At 38.4% G+C, this 22,069-nt stretch overlaps 3 protein-coding genes across 3 annotated transcripts; 2 read left to right on the plus strand and 1 right to left on the minus strand.

Annotated features, from left to right (window-relative positions):
- The first annotated feature begins 411 nt into the window (after positions 1-411).
- LOC105442956 lies at positions 412-3,209 on the plus strand. The gene is made up of 2 exons (XM_030974534.1): positions 412-1,225; positions 2,574-3,209. The coding sequence occupies exons 1-2, from the start codon at positions 412-414 to the stop codon at positions 2,714-2,716; spliced, it is 957 nt and encodes a 318-aa protein (XP_030830394.1). The 3' UTR covers positions 2,717-3,209.
- A 2,770-nt stretch (positions 3,210-5,979) lies between these two features.
- LOC115919904 lies at positions 5,980-8,269 on the minus strand. The gene is made up of 4 exons (XM_030974535.1): positions 7,965-8,269; positions 7,229-7,327; positions 6,435-6,569; positions 5,980-6,251 (listed from the first exon to the last, which is right to left on the minus strand). The coding sequence occupies exons 1-4, from the start codon at positions 8,227-8,229 to the stop codon at positions 5,980-5,982; spliced, it is 771 nt and encodes a 256-aa protein (XP_030830395.1). The 5' UTR covers positions 8,230-8,269.
- Positions 8,270-16,035: 7,766 nt separating this feature from the next.
- On the plus strand, positions 16,036-21,478 carry LOC105442951 (monocarboxylate transporter 3-like). Its single transcript, XM_030974727.1, has 3 exons — positions 16,036-16,176; positions 17,172-18,077; positions 21,051-21,478. The coding sequence occupies exons 1-3, from the start codon at positions 16,137-16,139 to the stop codon at positions 21,191-21,193; spliced, it is 1,089 nt and encodes a 362-aa protein (XP_030830587.1). The 5' UTR covers positions 16,036-16,136; the 3' UTR covers positions 21,194-21,478.
- Positions 21,479-22,069: the final 591 nt, after the last annotated feature.

Here is a 22,069-nt window from a genome sequence, read left to right on the forward strand (position 1 = left end):
GTGAAAATGTAATGAAATGGGTGAAGAAGAACATACTTTTAATACGGTGACTTTTGGTTTAATAATTTGTCATCATGCTATTATTATTATCAACAACATCATCATCATCATCATCATCATCATCATCTAACTATATACTATTTAATCCAAACGACGCGTGGTCATGTTAAGAGTGACAATCATTTATATATTTTAACCAGCTTCCTTATACATTTTTGATGTGCTTCAAATTGAAAAGACAGATTGAAAAGAATTGATAATATGAATTCTTCTAAATGCTCGACAACTAACGAAATGTCGCCTTCTTTTCTTCATGCAGGTACTGGGCTGTCCATGGGATATCTGTCATCAAAAATTATGCTCAATGAATATTTTAAAGGTAGTTACGTTCTGGTAGCTTCAATCGCAAATATGGGCAACACAGCGGGTGCGCTCATTACACCATATATCGTGGAGAGGTCGCTTGAAGCATATGGCTATGTTGGAGCTATGCTTATTTTGGGTGGTATCAGTTTACATGCCATTCCGGCAAGTGTCGCTCTGAGGAATCCTCCAAAAACCCCGATGAGAAGCTCTAATCCGGAAAGAGAGGCAAAGGCTTTGATTCTAGATGAAGAACGGTCTTCGAAACGTCACCTCAGGAAGACACGACAACCTACTAACTCTAATCATATGATCACAGAAGACAATCAACAAAATAGACCGGCAGTTTTTCTTGAACGTCATGACGATACAATAAAACAGAAATTCAAGAAGTTGGTTCAAAGCTGCATTTTTATACAAGAACCTCTGATGACCATTTCATTTGCTTCCATTTTCTTTACTCATTTTGGATTTGATTCCTGGGTTCTCTTCTTGGTGTCGAGAGCTGAATGGCATGGTATCCCTAGCTCCGACGCAGTTTTGTTGTCGACTTTAGCTGGTGCAGGGGGAATCATTGGACGATTAGTCTACATAGCGTTTATTTACTTTGGCGCCAATGCCATCTTCCTCTCCTTCATATTCAACATGATATCAGCAATCACATTTCTGATGGACCCGCTCATTACAACCTTTCCAGAGATGTGTGTGGTAGCTTTTATCCAGGGGTGGTGTCTCTTCTCGTGTCAAGTTTCAACGTCTGCCTACCCCAAGTATGCTGCTTCTGATAAAAACTTTACACTATATGCAGGAATTCAGGGTCTGATGGCTGGATTGGGAGCAATCGTCGGTGGTTTTATGTCAGGTACAGGATTTGATTAGTTTTTCAATATTCTCACATTCTTCTCATATACTATGTATGATCCAAATGTTTCAATATGCAGATAACTTATAAACCATCCAGCCATCATGGAGAGACCCTTAAAACCAGGCGCGGATCCAGGATTTCTTAGTGGAGGGGGCCCACCTTTTTTTTTTTTTTTGCTCCCGGGTAAGCGGGGGGGGGGGGGTAGTGAGCACATTTTTTTTTTTTTTGGGGGGGGGTCCTCGAAAATTTTAAAATTTGCACCCCCCCCCCCCTTGAGCGCCAGGGGGGGGGGGCCCAACCCCCCAAAAAGGTAAAAATCGTGTGATTTTGCATGATTTTTTTCTCAAGGGGGGGGGGGGGCCGGGCCCCCCGGCCCCCCCCCCCCTGTATCCGCCACTGCTTAAAACTAGAAAATACGATCTCAACCACTTTCGAGAAATTCAATTTCACATTGAATTGCCTTTAGAAATCATGTTCTGATTATGACTGTAATTTGTCATCGTCATGCCTGCCCAATTCGTTAGGTGACGCACGAACCTCTTGCAATTGCCTTAGGTTGATTTTTTTCTCGAAAGTCTTCACAATCGTGTTAGAAATAAATTGATTCATATTTTGATTAATAGAAGCAAGTTACCAATGAATAGTTTTTTTTCTCACACGAAGAAAATGGAAGATATTGTATAGTAAGTAATCTAATGTTTAAAGTACTCTTTTATTTCGGAACCTCCTGAAACAAGATATGATATATGAAACTAAAAAGTTTTTAGGAAGATCCAGGTTAAGTTTTTTTTCATGACCAAGCAAAATCTATCGCCTCATTTGGGACGACAATGTGAATCTCGTCATCTTAATTTCGTTTGGATGAGAGGAGGAGAATCAGAGATCTCGAATCACGTCATCTCAATTTCCTTTGGATGAGAGGATGAGAACGAAAAATCTCGAATCTCGTCATCTCAATTTCCTTTGGTTGAGAGGAGGAGAATCAGAGATTTCGAATCTCGTCATCTTAATTTTCTTTGGATGAGAGACTCGTCATCTTAATTTCCTTTGGATGTGAGGATGAGAATCAGAGATCTCGAATCTCGTCATCTCGATTTCCTTTGGATGAGAGGAGGAGAATCAGAGATCTCGAATCTCGTCATCTCAATTTCCTTTGGATGAGGGGAGGAGAATCAGAGATCTCAAATCTCGTAATCTCGATTTCCTTTGGATGAGAGAAGGAGAATCAGAGATTTCGAATCTCGTCATCGTGGAATTCGTGTAACAATTTACCTCACCTGGGTAGAGAAATGTCTCGCTAAAAGACTTCTCAGCTCAATAATCCTAATATCTCGTTTGTATACAGGTCTTATAAAGGATGCCAGCCAGTCATTCACTACCGTATTCCTTGTCCTTGGAGCTGTGTTCACCGTAAACTCGATGACTACTTTGCTGTTTTTTGTTGCCCATCGCAGAAAAAGGGCGCTGCCTTCACCGTGTGGTGATTAAAAAACAAAGGCACGGTTGATATCAAATCAAAGATGGATGCAATATACATTAGTTGATATATATGTATTTTCAGTATAAAAGACAAGGATTATTTTAAAGAGACTTTCAGTTCATGTACTGCCATCGCAATACATTTTAATGGAAGATTTTTTTAAATTATACGTTCTTTGACAGGTTACCAATGGAGATTTTTTTAAGATAGGTGTAATGTGACTACGTTTGCTTGACAGAGAAATGGTGCGTGCAGCTGCATTTTGTAGTTTTTGTAACTGTGCAATTTGTAAATTTGGTAAATTATAGAGTAGACTGTTGCCGAGACCCAGACGTGAAGAAATAAGTGAGTGAACAAGTTTCTCTGTTGCCGAACGAGTCGGATATTTCCGGCGGAAAAGAAACAGAAACTAGTTTGTCATCTGCATATAAATGATAGTGAACAGAGTGACGTGGAAAAACCTTTCTGAGACCCGTAAAGCTATGGTCACAACACCTAAGAGTAGCCTGCTCGGCGGCCGGACGGCGAGTTTTGAGCCAATTTCGCCCGGCCACCGAGCGGCTTGTTTTTAGGGCATCGCTCGGTCGCTGTTGAAGTTTTAGCGCGGAGTTGAAATTCGAGCGGCGCCTGCTCACTTTCACTCGTCGCCCAAAGTACGCCCGGGCACCAACCTAATCGAGTGTTCGCCGTCGAGCGATTTAGGTCAGAAATCGAAACCACTAGGTCAAAGGCTGCCGAGCAGTCCCCGCCCGGTCGCCGTTGAGATCAGTCGGTCACTGGGCGGCTAGTCCAAAATCGGTCGGCATCCTTTGACCTAGTGGCTTCGATTTTGACCTTAATCGCTCGACGGCGAACGCTCGATTAGGTCGGTGCCCGGGCGGCGAAAGCCCGGGCACCGAGCGTATTTTGGTGCCCCGCCGATTACCGGCCGACCGCCGGCCAACTCTTTAAAATCAGCCGGTGGCCGGTTTCTTGATCAAATAGTCTGTTGACATACTATGATCATAATGTAATGTTTACTTCACAGTACGCAAACTATTATAATTGATAAAATAAAGTGAGAATCTAAAACAATTGTTGACCCTTTAAAATTTACGTAACGGGGATTTCAGGATGTGCATAAGCTACATTTATGTTGGATGTAAGGTTGATAAACTTCCACAAAATAACGCAATTACTAACAATCATATTACCATTCAGTGGTAAAGGTTTGAGTTCTTTTCGTGTAAGACATGATTTAAAAAATGCCATAGTGCTATATATTGTCAGGGACAGATTTAGATCTACCAAAACAGTGCTTTTCTCTAGTGAACTACTCATATAAGTATGCTATGTTATTTGTTATAGCTGTAAGTATGTACCCACCTATTTATTTTACTGTATGTAGAACTGTCTTGCTACCATTTAGTTTTATGTTTCTAAAATAATTTTAAATATATTTATGTATAGCTTTCATAGGAATATATTTTCATTGTCATGCATCATGCAATTTATTTTTGTTTGTATCGTATTTATTTAGTTACAATTTAGTTTGTATCAGGTTAGTTTTTCTACCCATATATCTTTTAAATATCAGTTGTATTGGGGGAAATATGATGTTTTGTGAATGTTCATTTTTGTCATTTTATTCTTGTTTAGTTGAAATTAAAACTTCAGGTCACTTATATGTTTTTTAATAATTTATTTGCATACTCACCTCAACAAACTTGGTAACAAACTCTTTAAAACAACCGATCCAAGTATAAAGAACATTTTTGTTTGCATCACGTATACAGTTTTATGTATGTCTGTCTTGATCAGTGATACCATTTTTCTGCTTTGGATATTTTGCAGAATAACTTGTTTGAGACTAAATGACTGCAAGGGAGAAGTAGTCAGTCATTTATACCTCTCTCCCTCCCCCTCTTTCTCCCTCTCTCTCTCTCTCTCTTGCTCTCTTGCTCTCTCTTTCACTCAGTTCACTTTTTTATTAAGATTTAATTAATTCATCTTGACTATCTTTCCTTTCCATTTTACATATTCGTCTTCTTTTTATTTCAATTGTGACGTTCTCTTGTTTCTTTTTCTATTTTTTTTTCCCTCTTAACCATCTGTTTCACTTTTTGTGTATGTCATAATATTATTTTCTTTTTCCTTTCATCATTTCTCTGTCTATTGTCTTCCTTTCTTTAATCTTGTCAAGCTAGTTAATCTACTTCTACTACAACTGTTCTGTACATTCACTAAAATATTTATTTAGACACTATTACAAATATGATCTTGTTTGACAGCATTGCCACTGATAATGTGATTGAATTTAGAATGGAGTACATGCATACATTTGATCTAAATTGTCAATTCTTCGAAATCTTTGTAATTAGATGGTTTCCAACAAAAATGAATAGCAGGTAAATCGTATCAGTCAGCTTGTAAATCATGGTCACACTTTGTATGTAAAATAACATGCACAATGTAGGTGTGAATATTTTGCACTGAGAAAATGCTATTTTGTGAGAAGAAGAAATATTTGTTTGTTTTTTAACTAGACAATGATGAATATTTATGAAGGATGCACCAAGTTAATGCAATGGTTTATACAGCTATGTTGCTGTAACACACTTTTTCATTGTAATAAAAATGGGAGAAACTTTTAAGCTGGTTTGACAGTGGCTGTTTATTAACCTTTTGTCTTCTTAACATGTAGTCATAAATATGATGTTATGGAAGATCTATTTTTGTTTAAACAAAACATTGGGGAAAGATGTCAAGAAGGAAAAGGGAAAGGTGGGAGATACAGGAATCAAAATAAATAGAAATGAGAGTAGATGAGACTATAAGATGGGAAGGAACATGTACGTCATAATGGATTGGAGGGGAGAAAGAGAGAGAGAGAGAGGGGGGGGGGGGGGAGAGCAGTCGGGGAGGTTGACCAGGGTGTACATTTGGTTGAAAAGAAAAAGGATTGACCCGTCTTCTAATAGATGTATATATATATGGCAATTGCTTTCCGACAGAACTTTATGTCATTTCTTGTTCTTGTATTTGCGATGTACAGTTATACTACTTTATTTTGAGAAAGTTTGATCTTCGATCTTAAAATCGATCGAATTTAGGTTCATGTTTGAGGGGTGAGGGGGGGGGGGGAGGGCTCTAAAAAGATGAACCTGACTGCTATACGGTGAGGATACCAAACAACTTTTATAGAATAAATACAGCTGTAGGCCTGCTGGGTTAAATCATTTGGGCTAACTACTTCGGGACAGGTACTTGGTCTAGAATGACTCATTTACTATCATAGACAATCCGGAATCTCTCCTTCGATTAAGACATCTACTCCAGCGAAAGTTCCTGGTACAGTCCTTCCATCGTCCTGGTCTACACACCAGCAGGTCTGTCGATCTACCGTACACTGGATGCTAGCCCACTGAGAACCGTCGGCTTGGCATTGAGGTACGTACTCGCATTGGGCCGAGGAGCTCGGCCGCTCACACGATTCGTTGAAAGTTTGTTGCCAGGCAACGCATGAGAGGGGTTGTGCAGTCGTGCTGGTGATAGGCGGAACATCTGTGTTGATAACCAGAGAGGGAGAGTGGGATTAATACAGATAAGGAGAGGACAGATGTGGATTAATGAAGGAAACAAATCGGACGTCCACTTTGATATAATGAGTATGGGTGATAGGATTTGAGGGTTATGTCGTTTGTCGGCCCAAAATGTGGAAACATAAGAAGATGAGATTATTAATACCTTCACAATATTTTTCATCGAGACCAGTCGTACAATCTAACTCTCCATCGCATCGCCATTCCTCTGGAATACACTCGGGCACATCAGCATGGGTGTCGCACCAGAACTCGCCTAATAAGCAGCTTTTATTTTCATCTAGTGGTAAAGTAAGTAATACAAAAATAGTATTGTTTGAAAATGTATTACAATGATATACATCGCCATCACGATAAATATTCACCATAATGATCATCATTATTAACATCCCATCACCACCACCACCACCACCACCACCACCACAACCACCATCGACACCATACCATCATTATCGTCATCATCATATAAACGTTGGTTCCCTCTAGTGGGGATATACCTCTCTCTCTCTCTCTCCTCTCTCTCTCTTTCTATTTCTCTCTCTCTATCTCTCCCTCTTTCTCTCCCCCCCTCTCTCCCTCTATCTCTATCTCTATTTCTACCTCTACCTGTAGCCAACGCTAGAATGACCATTCTCCTATCTTTATCGATATAATCTATCTATATTTTCGTTAGTGTTTCCCTCTCCATCCCCTTTTGTTCTACTTAAAATATTTTGGCAATTCGTTTTCTCTTGTCACTCTTCATTTTATATTAATATCCGAGTCCGCTTTCTCCGTTCTCAGTACCCATTAGAAAATATACGGATCACAATCGTCCAATTCTTCTTTTAATGCAACTGTTAAATATTTTGTTCTTATATATTTTTTTACAGCTTACACATTTTGATGCAGAAATTCAAAATGCATCTGAATTAATCCCGACCATTATTCAAATGTTACCTGTTAAAATTGACGTCGGAGTGGTAGTCGAGTTTATAGTCATCATCGACGCTGTCGTAGTCGTCGCTGTTATCGTTTCACGTCGAACCATTGGTATCACTGAAACATAAATGGATGTAATATTTGCATACATGTATATAATGTGCTGAAAGTATACACATTTCAGGAACAGAAGGGCAATGGGATATCAGATACATGTACAACAAAAACAACAGAGTATGAAAGAACAAAACCGATAATTTTGGTTCACAGCAGACGATAATTGCATTATTATGATTCTCTTAGGCTATGTTAGAATACTTAATAACCTATTCTTCTCTCTGGAGGTATTACGTTGCAAAATCTTCAAATAAAATTAAGATTAACAAATGAAATTCTGTACACGGCACGCTATACAATAATGTTTCAGAAAGCCGATCAAAAATGATGTTTGTGTGTGTTACATCATTTTGATAAGAAATCGGGTCTAAATATTATTGGTTCTATGACCAAGTTAAAATATTGAATAACCTATTCTTCTTTCTGGAGGTATTACGTTGCAAAATTATCAAATAAAATTGCAAATCAAAAGGTTAAATTCTATATACGACACGCTATATAATCATGTATCAGAAAGCCGATCATAAATTATGTTTGCGTGTGTTACATCATTTTGATAAGGAATCGGGTGTAATATTTTTGGTAATATGACCAATATGAAATTACTAAAAAGTGATATTGCCTGTCTCATATTTACCCGAGATAGTGACGAGTACAGCTGCTACAAGAAGTGATATGAGGATCAAAACAGCGCGGGAAAACCAACGAGGAACCCGTCTTCGAGTCATCGAGCTGCCCACTTCGATTTTCCTTTCAATGTCATCATCATCGTCATCATTGACCAAGCTAACGATTTTCTGATTCCGCGATGCTTCGCCGACGACGTCGTACGATGTCCGGCTCCAGGGATTCCAATTCGTACGGCTATTCCTCGACGTCATACTCGACGTCATACTAACCATCTCGACCGAGGTGTCGTCAGGACTGACATATTTCTGATGAAGAGATGAATCCTGTTTGGGAATGATATCTTAAGTTATTACCTTTGGTTTAAAAGCTGCAGGGATGATTTGGAGCCACCTCTTAAAGGCCCACTGTACTACTTGTAGTTACCTGCTCCCTCTAGATAGAAAACAATGCCTAATCGGTGACCATTGTTCCCACATGATCCTCTTTTTCTTATGTTAATTTATTGAGAGCTGAGTTGATGGGAAGCCACCTGTCAGTGACATTTCTAGGTGGTCTAATCCCTCCTAGCCAGACTAGTACAGATGGGCTTTAAACTGTTTTTTAAAAATAAATATAATTCAGCCCGATAAGCACATTGATATTACTTCGGTACTCCCTCTCCCCACCCTTGTCTGCACATGAACAGACACTCAATGTTAAATCAAACTGAATGAAATAAATACGAGTATAACAAAACTAGAGTCTCAATACTAATAAAATGTAGAGATGTTATACCAACAAGAACAACAACATTGGAAACAAAACTCATTTTTCCTCGTGTGATCATACATGTTTAGGCAAATCATTCTTTAACTCACCAATCACACCGCCAAACCGCATCCAGACCCGAACGAATCCAGCCATTCGGGATTAATTTTTTTCTCCGTCTTTTGTCGATCTGTTGTCGGTCTCTTCGGTTTGAGTGGTACTTATATATATATATAGGCACAATGAAAGTGGCCTACTTGATCATCGCGTCGGTTCGGGTGGTCGCGTCACCCGACTTTTTGCGAAAACATGCCCCCTTAGGCACGAAATGTCGGGAGTAATGATTGTGAAATAATCCCCTCTCATCTACAAACAACAAATCTACGAAAGGTCGCGCCTTAAACACCCCCCCCCCCCCCCCCCACTCAGTGTTATTGAGGGTACGCGTATGCTCGTTCCCTCTTTTTGAAAGCACCCCCTATCTGAGGACTGCCCTTTCGCGGGCTTTTCGCGGGCTTGGAGACCCCCCTTAATACGGAAAATTGCTCAATGTACCCCCTTAATTCGGAATAATTTCTCAGGAGTCCAAAGAGATGAGAGAAAAAAAAGAAAAACACCCCCTTTTTAAAGAAATCTCCGGGTGAAAAGTCAAATACACCCCTTTTTTTAAACAATTCTCGGGCCGGACTTTGTCGCACGAAAAGTGCCCCTTTACCGGACATTTTGGTAACACGCATGCCGTCACTCCGACCCCGGAGTGGGGGGGGGGGGGCTTAAAAATGATCCTTTCGTTTTTGTTTCACGAAAGGCCGTGTAACGCGACCACCGACCAGACGCGATGACCCGACGATTCGAAGTAACCCATTAAAGTTGTATCATATTTTGTGCAGGTACATGATTGAGTTTAAAATAGATGCATTTCTTACCACGTTGGTCTTATTCAAGCCTTCGGCCTCCTTGCTCCCAGACATAATTCAATGTTGTTGTTTTTTCTTTCTATCCCCAAATTATGTCCGTGCAATCTAACAAAAGGTAGAAAGAAGGAGAAAGTCTCATTCTGCTTTTAAGATGAAGCTGGTAATTTGTCATGTATCGTTAATTTTCCACCGAAGCCAGTCCGTCACAATGTCGTATTCACCACGTATGCATAAACCTCGGTCCTCTTCATATTTCTGAATATAAACTAAACAATTTTTCAAAATTTATCCTAGATGTAAAACGGTACCACATAACCGCACGATAGCATATTTTGTCCGCCTTTTCCCAGGCCTTTCTTTGCACTCTACAGTTGCAAATAGTAACTACAGATAGAGAATTCATGGTTCAGTTGCGCCTCTGTTCCGAATACAATAGTACAAGTTTGAAGAGGGAAGCGATGTATTCGTGATTTCTTTGTAATATTTTGGGTCACCACAAAAAAAATGCGTTGTCAATTAAAAATTGAATAAATATCATCTCCTTTGTAAAAAGATGGACACAAAAGTTTTAAAAAGTACAAGGTCCATTAAAGGAGGAGGTCTGTGAGTAGGCCTACAATCATGATGGATGTCTAAAGCGTATATCGCTGGTTGGATTGTAATAATGTATCAACGGGTTGGTCAGTATTCAGGTGAAGGTCATCAATGAGAACGACATCTATTTATAATTGTTAAGACGATAGTCTTTAACATATATTATAAATGTCTTATAATAAAAAATAATTTGGGTCAAAATGAATCGATTCGTCCCCATGAACTTGGAGCAAGCAATAGATAAGATTCTTAGTTTATTCCTATGTAATACTTTTATTTTTACTTTTTTTGCGGGAGGCGGGAGGGGGGGGGGGCTCAACTGCCAAGTTCTCCCCTCCTACTACTTACTTTTTGGGTGAATGTTTGGCCAAATTGTCAACTACTTCTCACCATAATAAAGTTTGTTCAATTTGCTTATATTTAATTTACGTTTTCGATATTTAATTTTAGGATTGATATGCATGTCTTGGTCAATCTCACTTTTTTGAAAAAGTAAAAAGAAAGAAAGAATAAAGGCATCAAAATATGCTCATCTGACCATAATTAAATGCATAAAACCCTAAGCTTCAGAGTTAAAGGTAATAAAAAGTTTTGGTATGGGGTCATGAATTTGGTTCAAATTAACATATTGTTAGCATATACGATCCTAAAAGATTCATCGATCGTTGTCGCAGTTGAAATCGAGTCTGAAGTTATGAAATTGTAAATAATAAAGTCTTTATGTTGTATAGCTCCCTCTCAAGGTCAAGATATTAATTAAGCTATAAAACAATGTTTCTTGACTAAAATCGACCGACGAGCTTTTCCCGTTTGGAAATTATATATCACAACTACATATTCTGAGAATTTCATGGTCGCAGCTACCTTTGTACGGCCGTAGGCGCTTTTTGAAATATATCAAAAGTTACCGGGAGCACCGGTAAATTTTTATATTTAATTTTTCTCGAAAACAGAAGTGTTTTAGGGGCTAAATGTTCTAGTGCTTATAATACATCCACATGGGGCATCCAAATATATCAAAATTGTAAAGAATCACTATCCACCCCATTTTCAAAATTTCCCAAAACTTTGTATTACCTTTAAGCTTTGACCCCAGCCTATTTACGCTCTACCTGATTGTAAATACTTTATCCCCAAACTTTGAAAAACGTTCCACAAGGCCTCTCACAGACTCCCCTCATAACAAAAAAGCGAGTATTCATGCAAATAATGAGATATACACGGCTAAGCTTGTATTCCGTTTGTGATAAAAAAGAAATATAAAAAGTCTGAATGTATATTCACTGTATTCACATTCCACGCACCAGTGTGCCCAGAGTGATAATAATATTATATTTGAAAAGTATGTTCACCTGTTTAGTCTACACTGAATTTAATGGCGACAGTCTAAGGCGGTGTTCCAATACAGGTGAGAACTTTTTATTCATTTCGTTTTCATATTAACTTGATTGCAAATACTTTTCCAACTATCATTTCAAGGGGCAATTTAAAATTTGGATTGCCTGCATGTGAAAAACATGTACGAAATGTTCGCACAATTCAATCATGCAATGCTTTTGGAACTGACTTCGGCTGATATCTTTGTAAAAAGGGAACGTTACCCAAAGAAATAACTATTCTTGTTCGGAGCTGAGGTTTATTGTATTCTTGCCCATTAATCTACAAGATTCCCCCACCTAAGTATAATTATGACAGACGTATAAAGCAAGATATTCTTAGCATTATGTACAGTTTCCCGACAGTTTCTCAGCACAAAATGGGCACCCGCATTTTCTTGATAACGTGACGTACTATGCAAAGTCGTTTATCAAGTAAATGTATTCAAATATATGGATGCTTCCTTCCCACTTGTGTGTGATGGTGGTGAAGTATTTCACTCACCTGCTATTATTTTTCTGCTATAACTGTTAAAATACAAATTGCATAATTACAGTTTTTGCTTTTATGAAACAGGGCTCTGGTGGCATGAATTGGAGCAAAATGACGAGGGACAGCGAAATGGAGGACTCTCAGAACACATGGAAGTACATCATTTTACTCAGTAAATTTATCTTCAGTTGTATTGATGTGTCAATCTCCAAATCATTCGGAGTTCTGATACCCGCCATGATGATGGTTCTTCAGACGAATACAAGGACACTGGGTTTCGTGTGTAGTCTCCCGTCGGCTTTGATATATCTTGCAAGTGAGTACAAGATTGATAAGTAGGAAATAAAGTTAGAATGAAGAACTGGATGGCAATGGTAGTGGCGGATCCAGGGTGGGGGGGGGGGGGGGACCGGGGGGCCCGCCTCCCCTGGGAAAATACCATGTAAAAACACGTGATCTTTATTGGGGGATGCCCCCCCCTGGCGCTCAAGGGAGGATGCAAATTTTCAAATTTTCGAGGGGGACTTTTCAAATTTTCAAATTTTCGAGAGCGACTTTTCGGCTGGCGCGATTTTCAAATTTTTGGGAGCAAAAAAAAAAGAAAAAAATTGGGCCCCCTCCCCTGAGAAATCCTGAATCCACGCCTGGGCAATGGCCTCCGGAGGGGCACAACATTTCAAGTTATTCTGATCCATAAACTTTGACTACTACTAAGACTTCTACCATTACGACTACGACTACTCCTAAAAATATTAGATATTCAATCAAGTAGTTTATTGCCTCTATTTAAAATGTGTTGCTGATCTTTATCCCACACTCTTTAGAAGTCCAAACATGTAAAATGTTGAAATTTTTTAGCTGCCTTATTGTTTTTGTTCATGGGGGGGGGGGGGTGCTCGTTCGATCTCCCATGAGTTTTTTTTCCTTCCTAATATAATAGTAAGTGCTAGATTTTGTTAATGAAAAATCGGCTGTAAGCCCTGGTTATTGATGTTATTTAATTTTTGTACTGTATTCGTTGAGAGTATCCATTAATTGTTTTAATTATTATACTAGTAAAATCTGTGTTAAATTTTTGTTGTTTTGTATTAAATGTGATGTTATTTTATTTACTTGTATAATGTAGGGCTTCCTCGGAAAGCAGGCCATTAACTTTATTTTTGGCTTGAATGGAACTACCCTACTGAAATAAAACTTAATAAAATTAAAAACAACAACAACTACTTCTACTTCTACTATTCTAATAACAAGAATATCGTTAAATTTGTATAGCTCATGATAATAACAATGTAATCCCCTTTTAACATTAGAGCGCTTTCGCAATCATGACGGAAACAAACACGACGGGAGAATTTCACTCAACCGAGATCTTCATGTACTATATGCTCCTGTCTTTATACAATATGCTCTCGATACGAGACAGTTGCCCCGGGCTTTTGTATGATGTACAGTAGGCTTTGATAGACATCACAATAAGCGCTCAACCGAATGTGTATTGACTATTGAGGTCTGTATTCAAAGTCCCTTCCCATTTACCAGAGATATGATGATTCGGCATTTGGAATTTGTCCTCAAAGCCAAAATTGTGATCTCCGTTAGTTTACATTGAACGCAAATTTCGTATGGGAGTTAACAAAAAGGTCCCGCATGGGACAGCTTTACAAAGATGTGTTTTCAAACTTCGATTTTAGCATTCAAAATTAAACTTATAAGCTGGAATTTCGAAATTACGTGGTTTGACGTACTTCTTTATAATGATATCAATAAAGCATGCAATATTGTTAATGATCACTTCCTTATTCAAGCAAGTGATAATGAGCCCTTCGTTGGGCCAATATTTACGATTTAATCAAGAAAATTGACTTCAAGCATTATGATTGAAGGTGTAGGTGCCCATGGTGTATAATGATGTATAATTTATTATCCACGATTATTATCAATAGGTTCATCACATTATGATATGTTTTAATATTTTAGTCAGTAAAATACATGATTTTTCAGGCATTTCCTGTTGGGCCGTGATGAATTACTTCAGGCAGAGCCATCTATACACAGAGTTTGGCCAACTTAGTTTCACTGGGTCACAACATGGCGTATATTCTTTTGTTTTGTGCTTGTCCAACAAAGCAGTGGTCGCCATGCTGTGTCCAACTCAAACCGGGTTGGCGAAACTCTCCTAATCAATGGCTATGGGGCAATACAAAGCCATCTATACACAGAGTTTGGCCAACTTGGTTTCACTGGGTCACAACATGGCGTATATTCTTTTGTTTTGTGCTTGTCCAACAAAGCAGTAGTCGCCATATTGTGTCAAACTCAAACCGGGTTGGCGAAACTCTCCTAATCAATGGCTATGGGACAATACAAAGCCATCTATACACAGAGTTTGGCCAACTGAGTTTCACTGGGTCACAACATGGCGTATATTATTTTGTTTTGTGTTTGTCCAACAAAGCAGTAGTCGCCATATTGTGTCCAACTCGAACCGGGTTGGCCAAACTCTGCTAATCAATGGCACTTGCTTCAGGGCTCCTGTGGCTCCCTCTATAAATAATATTAATTTATTATCATTTTTTTCTAATTTTGAATGTTTTCTGGAACGCTATAATATTTATTTGAAAAATAACAAGCACAGGTGGATCCAGGATTGTCAGAAAAGGAGGCCGGCATTTTTGGGGGGTTGTTTTTTGTTCCTTGAAACATGATTTCGGGAATCCCGTGGGCACTTCCGCCAAAAACTAGCTCACTCTCATTGGATATGGTGGGATACAATAAAAGGGTAACATCAGTACGCCTGGCTTATTTGTGTTTGTTTTCCCGCTCTTTTTTTTCGAATGGAGGCATTTTGACCCATTGATCAGTTTATGAAACTGTACAGTGCGTCCCAGAAAAAAATGAAACCGAGAAGTATCGATGTTTTATCATAACTTAATCACAACCATAATTAATGAATGATACATATTTGGAAAGCTTAGAGTCTCCTCTTTCAGTTGATACTACTCACGTGATGCATATTTCATATGAAATATCATATGAAAGAGCAGAAAATGAACTTTCTAGAAATATGAACTTTTCTTTGAAATTCAGATACCGCCCGCTAAATTACTTTTTGGTTTCCTTCCTTCAAATTGCTTTTAATCACTCATGCGTGAAATATGCATCACATGAGTAGCATCAACTGAAAGAGGAGACTCTAAGCTTTCCAAATATGTATCATTCATTAATTATGGTTGTGATTAAAGGTACTATGTCCCATTTGCGGGCCAAAAAATGAAAGAGTTAAATTCCAACTGCATTTGAAAGATAATACTAATTTAGAACATCCCTAAAAAGGTGGGGTTTGAAAATGTCTTCAAGTGGGAAAATAACGACTATTAGTTGGCAAATCGACTTTAGGGCTATAGAGCCCAAAAGTAATAGTCTTGATTTTCAGACAATTGTACCGAATGGTAATACGTTTTATGCTGCGCAAAGATTCAATTAGTTTAATCTTGGCCATCACAAGAAGTGGATTATTGATGTAGACAAATGCTCATGTACCCTTTACAACTCTTTTCATGTATGTTATTACCAAAAAAGAAAAAAGCCAGTCAGTCATTCAATAGTGTCTGACAGTTAAGTCTAGCAAGTAAACGGGTTTCCTTGCATAATTTGAATATGAGGACACTGCTCAACGTTTAAATTTCACAGATAGGACATACACGACATATTCATAATTCCTGCAAAGTTCTACAGCATTTGAGGTTGGCTGCAAAAGGGACATAGTACCTTTAAGTTATGATAAAACATCGATACTTCTCGGTTTCGTTTTTCCTGGGACGCACTGTATAAAGACAATTTATTGTCAGCACAACTTTTGATCACTGTCAACACCACGGACCACTTTAATCTTTCTTTAGATTTCTTACACCTAACATTATTATCGTCGTAACTGTACATTTATAGGCCCTGCTGTAGCTTATGCATTGATCAAAGGTGTGGTAACGCCTCGGACGTGTGCTCTAATTGGCGCGATCTTATCATCAGCATGCCTTGCTACTGCTGGATTGATTATGTCTGTACCAGCTCTTGTGATAAGCCTTACAATAACAGGTAGGTCATAGTTTTTTCTTCTTCTTGTAAGTATGATGTTTTAATCACATATGAATCTGAAGGATACAGTTTTAGGTAGGAGGGGGAGTGGCATCGATTTGAAATTATAAGTCTAAGCGTGGATCGTGAGTGTGACATAGAGGAGGGGCGATGGCTCAGTGGTAGAGCAGTGGTCTCGTAATCTGGAGATCCCGGGTTCGAAACCAATTCGATTCGCTATATCGCCCTTTGATAAGGCATTACATCCTCATTACTAAGTCCCTCGGAGAGGACTTAAAATCGTCGGTCCTCTGGTTGCTTACTTACAAGCATACATGCAGTCAAGTAAAACCAACGTGCCAACAAACCAGCAAACAACCTGATTTCAAAGCCTGACTTGATCGTGAAATTAGTTTGAAAAATGAAGGATTCTATGTAAGGTTTGTAAATGTCTATTTAACCTAATGACGATCGTTTATTAAAACTAATATAACCTCTATATTAATAAGTTAGAGACGAATGCAGACTTACCTTTGCCACTTTGTACCACAGGTATAAAGTGGAAACCCTCTAGGGATTACTAAAAGTCAGTGTAATTACTGCAATAAATGATTCCCATGCAGGTAAACCTTGTACAAAGTGGAGATGGTGCACGTATTAGATCCCTCCTTCCTTGAAACTCTGACTAGAAGAGAAAAGAAGAGGAAAATAATAAAAATTGATGTAAACATTTAATGAAATTGGTATAGAAGAATATACTGTACTTCCAATACGGTGACTTTGGGTTTAATAACGTGTTATCATACTATTATTATCAACATCATCATCATCTTCATCATATTTAATTACTATTCATTGATATATTTTAACCAGCTTCGTAATACATTTTTGATGTGCTTTAAATTGAAAGGATAGATTGGACATCGCCTACTTAGAATCAATTGATAATATGAATTCTTCTAAATGCTAGACAACTAACGAAATGAAAATGCCGCCTCCTTTTTTTTTCCATGCAGGTACTGGGTTGTCCATGGGATATCTGTCATCAAAAATTATGCTCAATGAATATTTCAAAGGTAATTACGTTCTGGTAGCTGCAATCGCAAATTTGGGCAACACAACGGGTGCGCTCATTGCACCATATATCGTGGAGAGGTCGCTTGAAGCATATGGCTATGTTGGAGCTATGCTTATTTTGGGTGGTATCAGTTTACATGCAATTCCGGCAAGTGTCGCTCTGAGGAATCCTCCAGAAACTCCGATAAGAAGCTCTAATCCGGAAAGAGAGACAGAGGCTTTGATTCTAGATGAAGAACGGTCTTCGAAACGTTACCTCAGGAAGACACGACAACCTACTAACTCTAATTTTATGATCACAGAAGACAATCAACAAAATAGACCGCCAGTTTCTCTTGGAAGTCATGACAATACAATAAAACAGAAATTCAAGAATTTGGTTCAAAGCTGCATTTGTATACAAGAACCTCTGATGACCATTTCATCTCCTTCCATTTTCTTGACCTTCTTTGGAGTGAATTCCTGGGTTCTCTTCTTGGTGCCGAGAGCTGAATGGCATGGTATCCCTAGCTCCGACGCAGTTTTCTTGTCAACTTTAGCTGGTGCAGGGGGAATCATTGGAAGATTGGTCTACATAGCGTTGATCTACTTTGGCGCCAATGCCATCTTCCTCTCCTTCATATTCAACATGATATCAGCAATCACATTTCTGATGGACCCGCTCATTACAACCTTTCCAGAGATGTGCGTGGTAGCTTTTATCCAGGGGTGGTGTCTCTTCTCGTGCCAAGTTTCAACGGCTGCTTACCCGAAGTATGCTGCTTCTGACAAAAACTTTGCGCTAGCTGCAGGACTTCAAGGTCTGATGGCTGGAATGGGAGCAATCGTCGGTGGTTTTATATCAGGTACAGGATTTAATTAATTTTTCTTTATGCTCACATTCTTCTCATATATGTATGATCCAATTGTTTTCAATATGCAGAAAACTTATAAACCACCCAATGATCATGGAGAGACCCTTATATCTAGAAAATACGATCGCAACCACTTTCGAAAAATCCGCTTAGGGGAAATTTCAATACCACGTTAAATAGCCTTAACAAAATCATGTTCTGATTATGGCTGTAATTTGTCATCGTCATGCCTAAACAATTTATTAGGTTTTTTTTCTCGAAAGTCTTCACAATTGTATTAGAAATGAACTGATTCATATTTCAGATACCAATGAATAGTTTTTCTCACGCGAACAAAATTTAAGATATCGTTGAGTAAGTAATCTAATGTTTAAAATAATATTTTATTTTCTAACCTCCTGAAACAAGATCTGATATATGAAACAAGAAAGTTTTTAGGAAGATCCAGGTTAAGTTTTTTTTAATGACCAAGCAAAATCTATCGCCTCATTTGGAACGAGAATGTGAATCTCGTCATCTTAATTTCCTTTGGAAAAGAGGAGGCGAATCAGAGATCTCGAATCTCGTCATCTTAATTTCTTTTGGATAAGAGGAGGTGAATCAGAGATCTCGAATATCGTCATCTTAATTTCCTTTGGATAAGAGGATGAGAATCAGAGATCTCGAATCTCGTCATCTTAATTTCCTTTGGATGAGAGGAGGTGAATCAGAGATCTCGAATCTCGTCATCTTAATTTCCTTTGGATAAGAGGATGAGAATCAGAGATCTCGAATCTCGTCATCTTAGTTTCCTTTGGATAAGAGGAGGAGAATGAAAGGTATCGAATCTCGTCATCTTAATTTCCTTCGGATGAGAGGATGAGAATCAGAGATCTCGAATCTCGTCATCTTAATTTGGATGAGAGAATGAGAATCGAAGATCTCGAATCTCGTCATCTTAATTTAGATGAGAGGAGGAGAATCAAAGATCTCGAATCTCGTCATCTTAATTTCCTTTGGATGAGAGGATGAGAATCAAAAATCTCGAATCTCTTCATCTCAATTTCCTTTGGATGAGAGGATGCGAATCAGAGATCTCGAATCTAGTTATCTTAATTTCCTTTGGATGAAAGGAGGCAAATCAGAGATCTCGAATCTCGTCATCTTAATTTCCTTTGGATCAGAGGAGGCGAATCAGAGATCTCGAATCTAGTCATCTTAATATCCTTTGGATGAGAGGAGGCGAATCAGAGATCTCGAATCTCGTCATCTTAATTTCCTTTGGATAAGAGGAGGTGAATCAGAGATCTCGAATCTCGTCATCTTAATTTCCTTTGGATAAGAGGAGGCGACTCAGAGATCTCGAGTCTTGTCATCTTAATTTCCTTTGGATAACAGGAGGTGAATCAGAGATCTCGAATCTCGTCATCTCAATTTCCTATGGATGAGAGGAGGAGAATCAGAGATCTCGGATCTCGTCATCTTAATTTCCTTTGGATAAGAGGAGGCAAATCAGAGATCTCGAATCTCGTCATCTTAATTTCCTTTGGATAAGAGGAGGCAAATCAGAGATCTCGAATCTCGTCATCTTAATTTTCTTTGGATAAGAGGAGGTGAATCAGAGATCTCGAATCTCGTCATCTTAATTTCCTTTGGATAAGAGGAGGTGAATCAGAGATCTCGAATCTCGTCATCTTAATTTCCTTTGGATGAGAGGAGGCGAATCAGAGATCTCGAATCTCGTCATCTTAATTTCCTTTGGATAAGAGGAGGCGAATCAGAGATCTCGAGCCCTGTCATCTTAATTTCCTTTGGAAAAGAGGAGGCGAATCAGAGATCTCGAATCTCGTCATCTTAATTTCCTTTGGATAAGAGGAGGCGAATCAGAGATCTCGAATCTCGTCATCTTAATTTCCTTTGGATAAGAGGAGGAGAATCAAAGATCTCGGATCTCGTCATCTTAATTTCCTTTGGATAAGAGGAGGAGAATCAAAGATCTCGGATCTCGTCATCTTAATTTCCTTTGGATGAGAGGAGGAGAATCAAAGATCTCGGATCTCGTCATCTTAATTTCCTTTGGATAAGAGGAGGCGACTCAGAGATCTCGAGTCTTGTCATCTTAATTTCCTTTGGATAACAGGAGGTGAATCAGAGATCTCGAATCTCGTCATCTCAATTTCCTATGGATGAGAGGAGGAGAATCAGAGATCTCGGATCTCGTCATCTTAATTTCCTTTGGATAAGAGGAGGTGAATCAGAGATCTCGAATCTCGTCATTTTGATTTCCTTTGGATAAGAGGAGGTGAATCAGAGATCTCGAATCTCGTCATCTTGATTTTCGTTGGATAAGAGGAGGTGAATCAGAGATCTCGAATCTCGTCATCTTAATTTCCTTTGGATGAGAGGAGGCGAATCAGAGATCTCGAGCCTTGTCATCTTAATTTCCTTTGGATAAGAGGAGGCGAATCAGAGATCTCGAATCTCGTCATCTTAATTTCCTTTGGATAAGAGGAGTCGAATCAGAGATCTCAAATCTCGTCATCTTAATTTCCTTTGGATAAGAGGAGGAGAATCAAAGATCTCGGATCTCGTCATCTTAATTTCCTTTTGATGAGAGGAAGTGAAGCGTTATTATTTCTGCGGCACAGATTGGGGTTAGGTGCGTGTTGAGCACATAGGAAAGTTCAGGGTTAGGATTAGGGTTAGGGCTAGGGCTAAATCAAGACCTCTTTTTTTTTTTTAAAGCCCCAATTTGTGCCGCAGAAAAAAATGACGCGTCCGGGAAAATCTACCGAGCGGCCATTTTGAGCCGCCATTTTGAAAGAAAAAATAAAAGAAAAAAGGGCCTCCTCCTTTCTATTTTTCAAAAAGGCAGGACGCTAAACAATTTTGTTTTTATTATTTGGCCTTACCTCACCTGGGTAGATAAATTGCTCGCTAAAAGACTTCTAAAACCAATAATCCTAATATCTCGTTTGTATACAGGTCTTATAAAGGATGCCAGCCGGTCATTCACTATAGTATTCCTTGTTCTTGGAGCTGTGTTCACCGTAAACTCGATGACTACTTTGCTGTTTTTCGTTGCCTATCGCAGAAAAAGGGCAATGCCTTCACCGCGTGGCGATTAAAAAAAACAAAGGGCACGGTTGATATCAAATCAAAGATGGATGCAATGATCTTTATTTAATCTATATTTTCATTTATTTCAAATAAAGTGTGATTTTTCAAAAAAGTCAATTTTAAAGAAACTTTCAGTTTATGTACTGCCATTACAATGTATATTGATGGAAGATTATACATCAACAAGTCTGTTTGTAGGCTATTTAATGATACGCTTGAAGTTTAATGTAGCCATATGTATACTTCATTTATCTAAATGCTCCAGTCAATTTACAAAAATCTTTCTTATTTGATAAGGGGAAAATCAGCCGTTATCATATAAGATTAAAGCGTATGATTGTTCGCAAAAGAACATCAGTGCTGTTTTAAATATATATATATTTGCACGTGCCTTTCAAAATGATTTTTTGGAAACCAAATATTATATTTCCAGCATATTGTATTTAAGCTGAACAATCATTAAAACTTGAGGTTATTTACGCTTTGGAAATCAATGAAATGTTGAATAACCTCATATGTATGCAAGCATTACTTTAATCAAACAGAACTTTGATTTCTTGGCTCATTTTTCTTGATTGAGGCGTCCTATTATGAAAGGGCAGAAAATGAACTTTCTTGAAATGTGATTTTCTCTTTTAAATTCAGATATCGTTCGCCACATGACTTTTTGGTACCCTTTCTTCAAATTGTTTTTAATCATCCATGCGTGAAACATGCATCATATGGGTTGCATCAAATGAAAGAAGAGGATCTACGCTTTACAAATATGTCATGTATTAATTATAATTGTGATTAAGTTATGATAAAACATCGATAATTCTCGATTTAGTTTTTTCTGGGACGCACAGATTATTGAACTTTAAATGAACATGAAGGCCTCATTC

Source organism: Strongylocentrotus purpuratus, unplaced genomic scaffold (genome assembly GCF_000002235.5).
Source record: "Strongylocentrotus purpuratus isolate Spur 01 unplaced genomic scaffold, Spur_5.0 spur5_scaffold_7, whole genome shotgun sequence".
Classification (NCBI taxonomy): Eukaryota; Metazoa; Echinodermata; class Echinoidea; order Camarodonta; family Strongylocentrotidae; genus Strongylocentrotus; species Strongylocentrotus purpuratus.

What these genes read in the sequence shown, in the direction of transcription:
- LOC105442956 (XM_030974534.1), top strand. Translation starts at nt 412, where the DNA reads ATGGGCAACACAGCGGGTGCGCTCATTACACCATATATCGTGGAGAGG. An exon ending in CGTCGGTGGTTTTATGTCAG is followed by an intron (nt 1,226 to 2,573) that starts GTACAGGATTTG and finishes GTTTGTATACAG; the next exon opens with GTCTTATAAAGGATGCCAGC.
- LOC115919904 (XM_030974535.1), bottom strand. Translation starts at nt 8,229, where the DNA reads ATGGTTAGTATGACGTCGAGTATGACGTCGAGGAATAGCCGTACGAAT. An exon ending in TCCGACGTCAATTTTAACAG is followed by an intron (nt 6,570 to 7,228) that starts GTAACATTTGAA and finishes CTTTACCACTAG; the next exon opens with ATGAAAATAAAAGCTGCTTA. An exon ending in CGATGAAAAATATTGTGAAG is followed by an intron (nt 6,252 to 6,434) that starts GTATTAATAATC and finishes TTATCAACACAG; the next exon opens with ATGTTCCGCCTATCACCAGC.
- LOC105442951 (XM_030974727.1), top strand. Translation starts at nt 16,137, where the DNA reads ATGTCTGTACCAGCTCTTGTGATAAGCCTTACAATAACAG. An exon ending in GATAAGCCTTACAATAACAG is followed by an intron (nt 16,177 to 17,171) that starts GTAGGTCATAGT and finishes TTTTCCATGCAG; the next exon opens with GTACTGGGTTGTCCATGGGA. An exon ending in CGTCGGTGGTTTTATATCAG is followed by an intron (nt 18,078 to 21,050) that starts GTACAGGATTTA and finishes GTTTGTATACAG; the next exon opens with GTCTTATAAAGGATGCCAGC.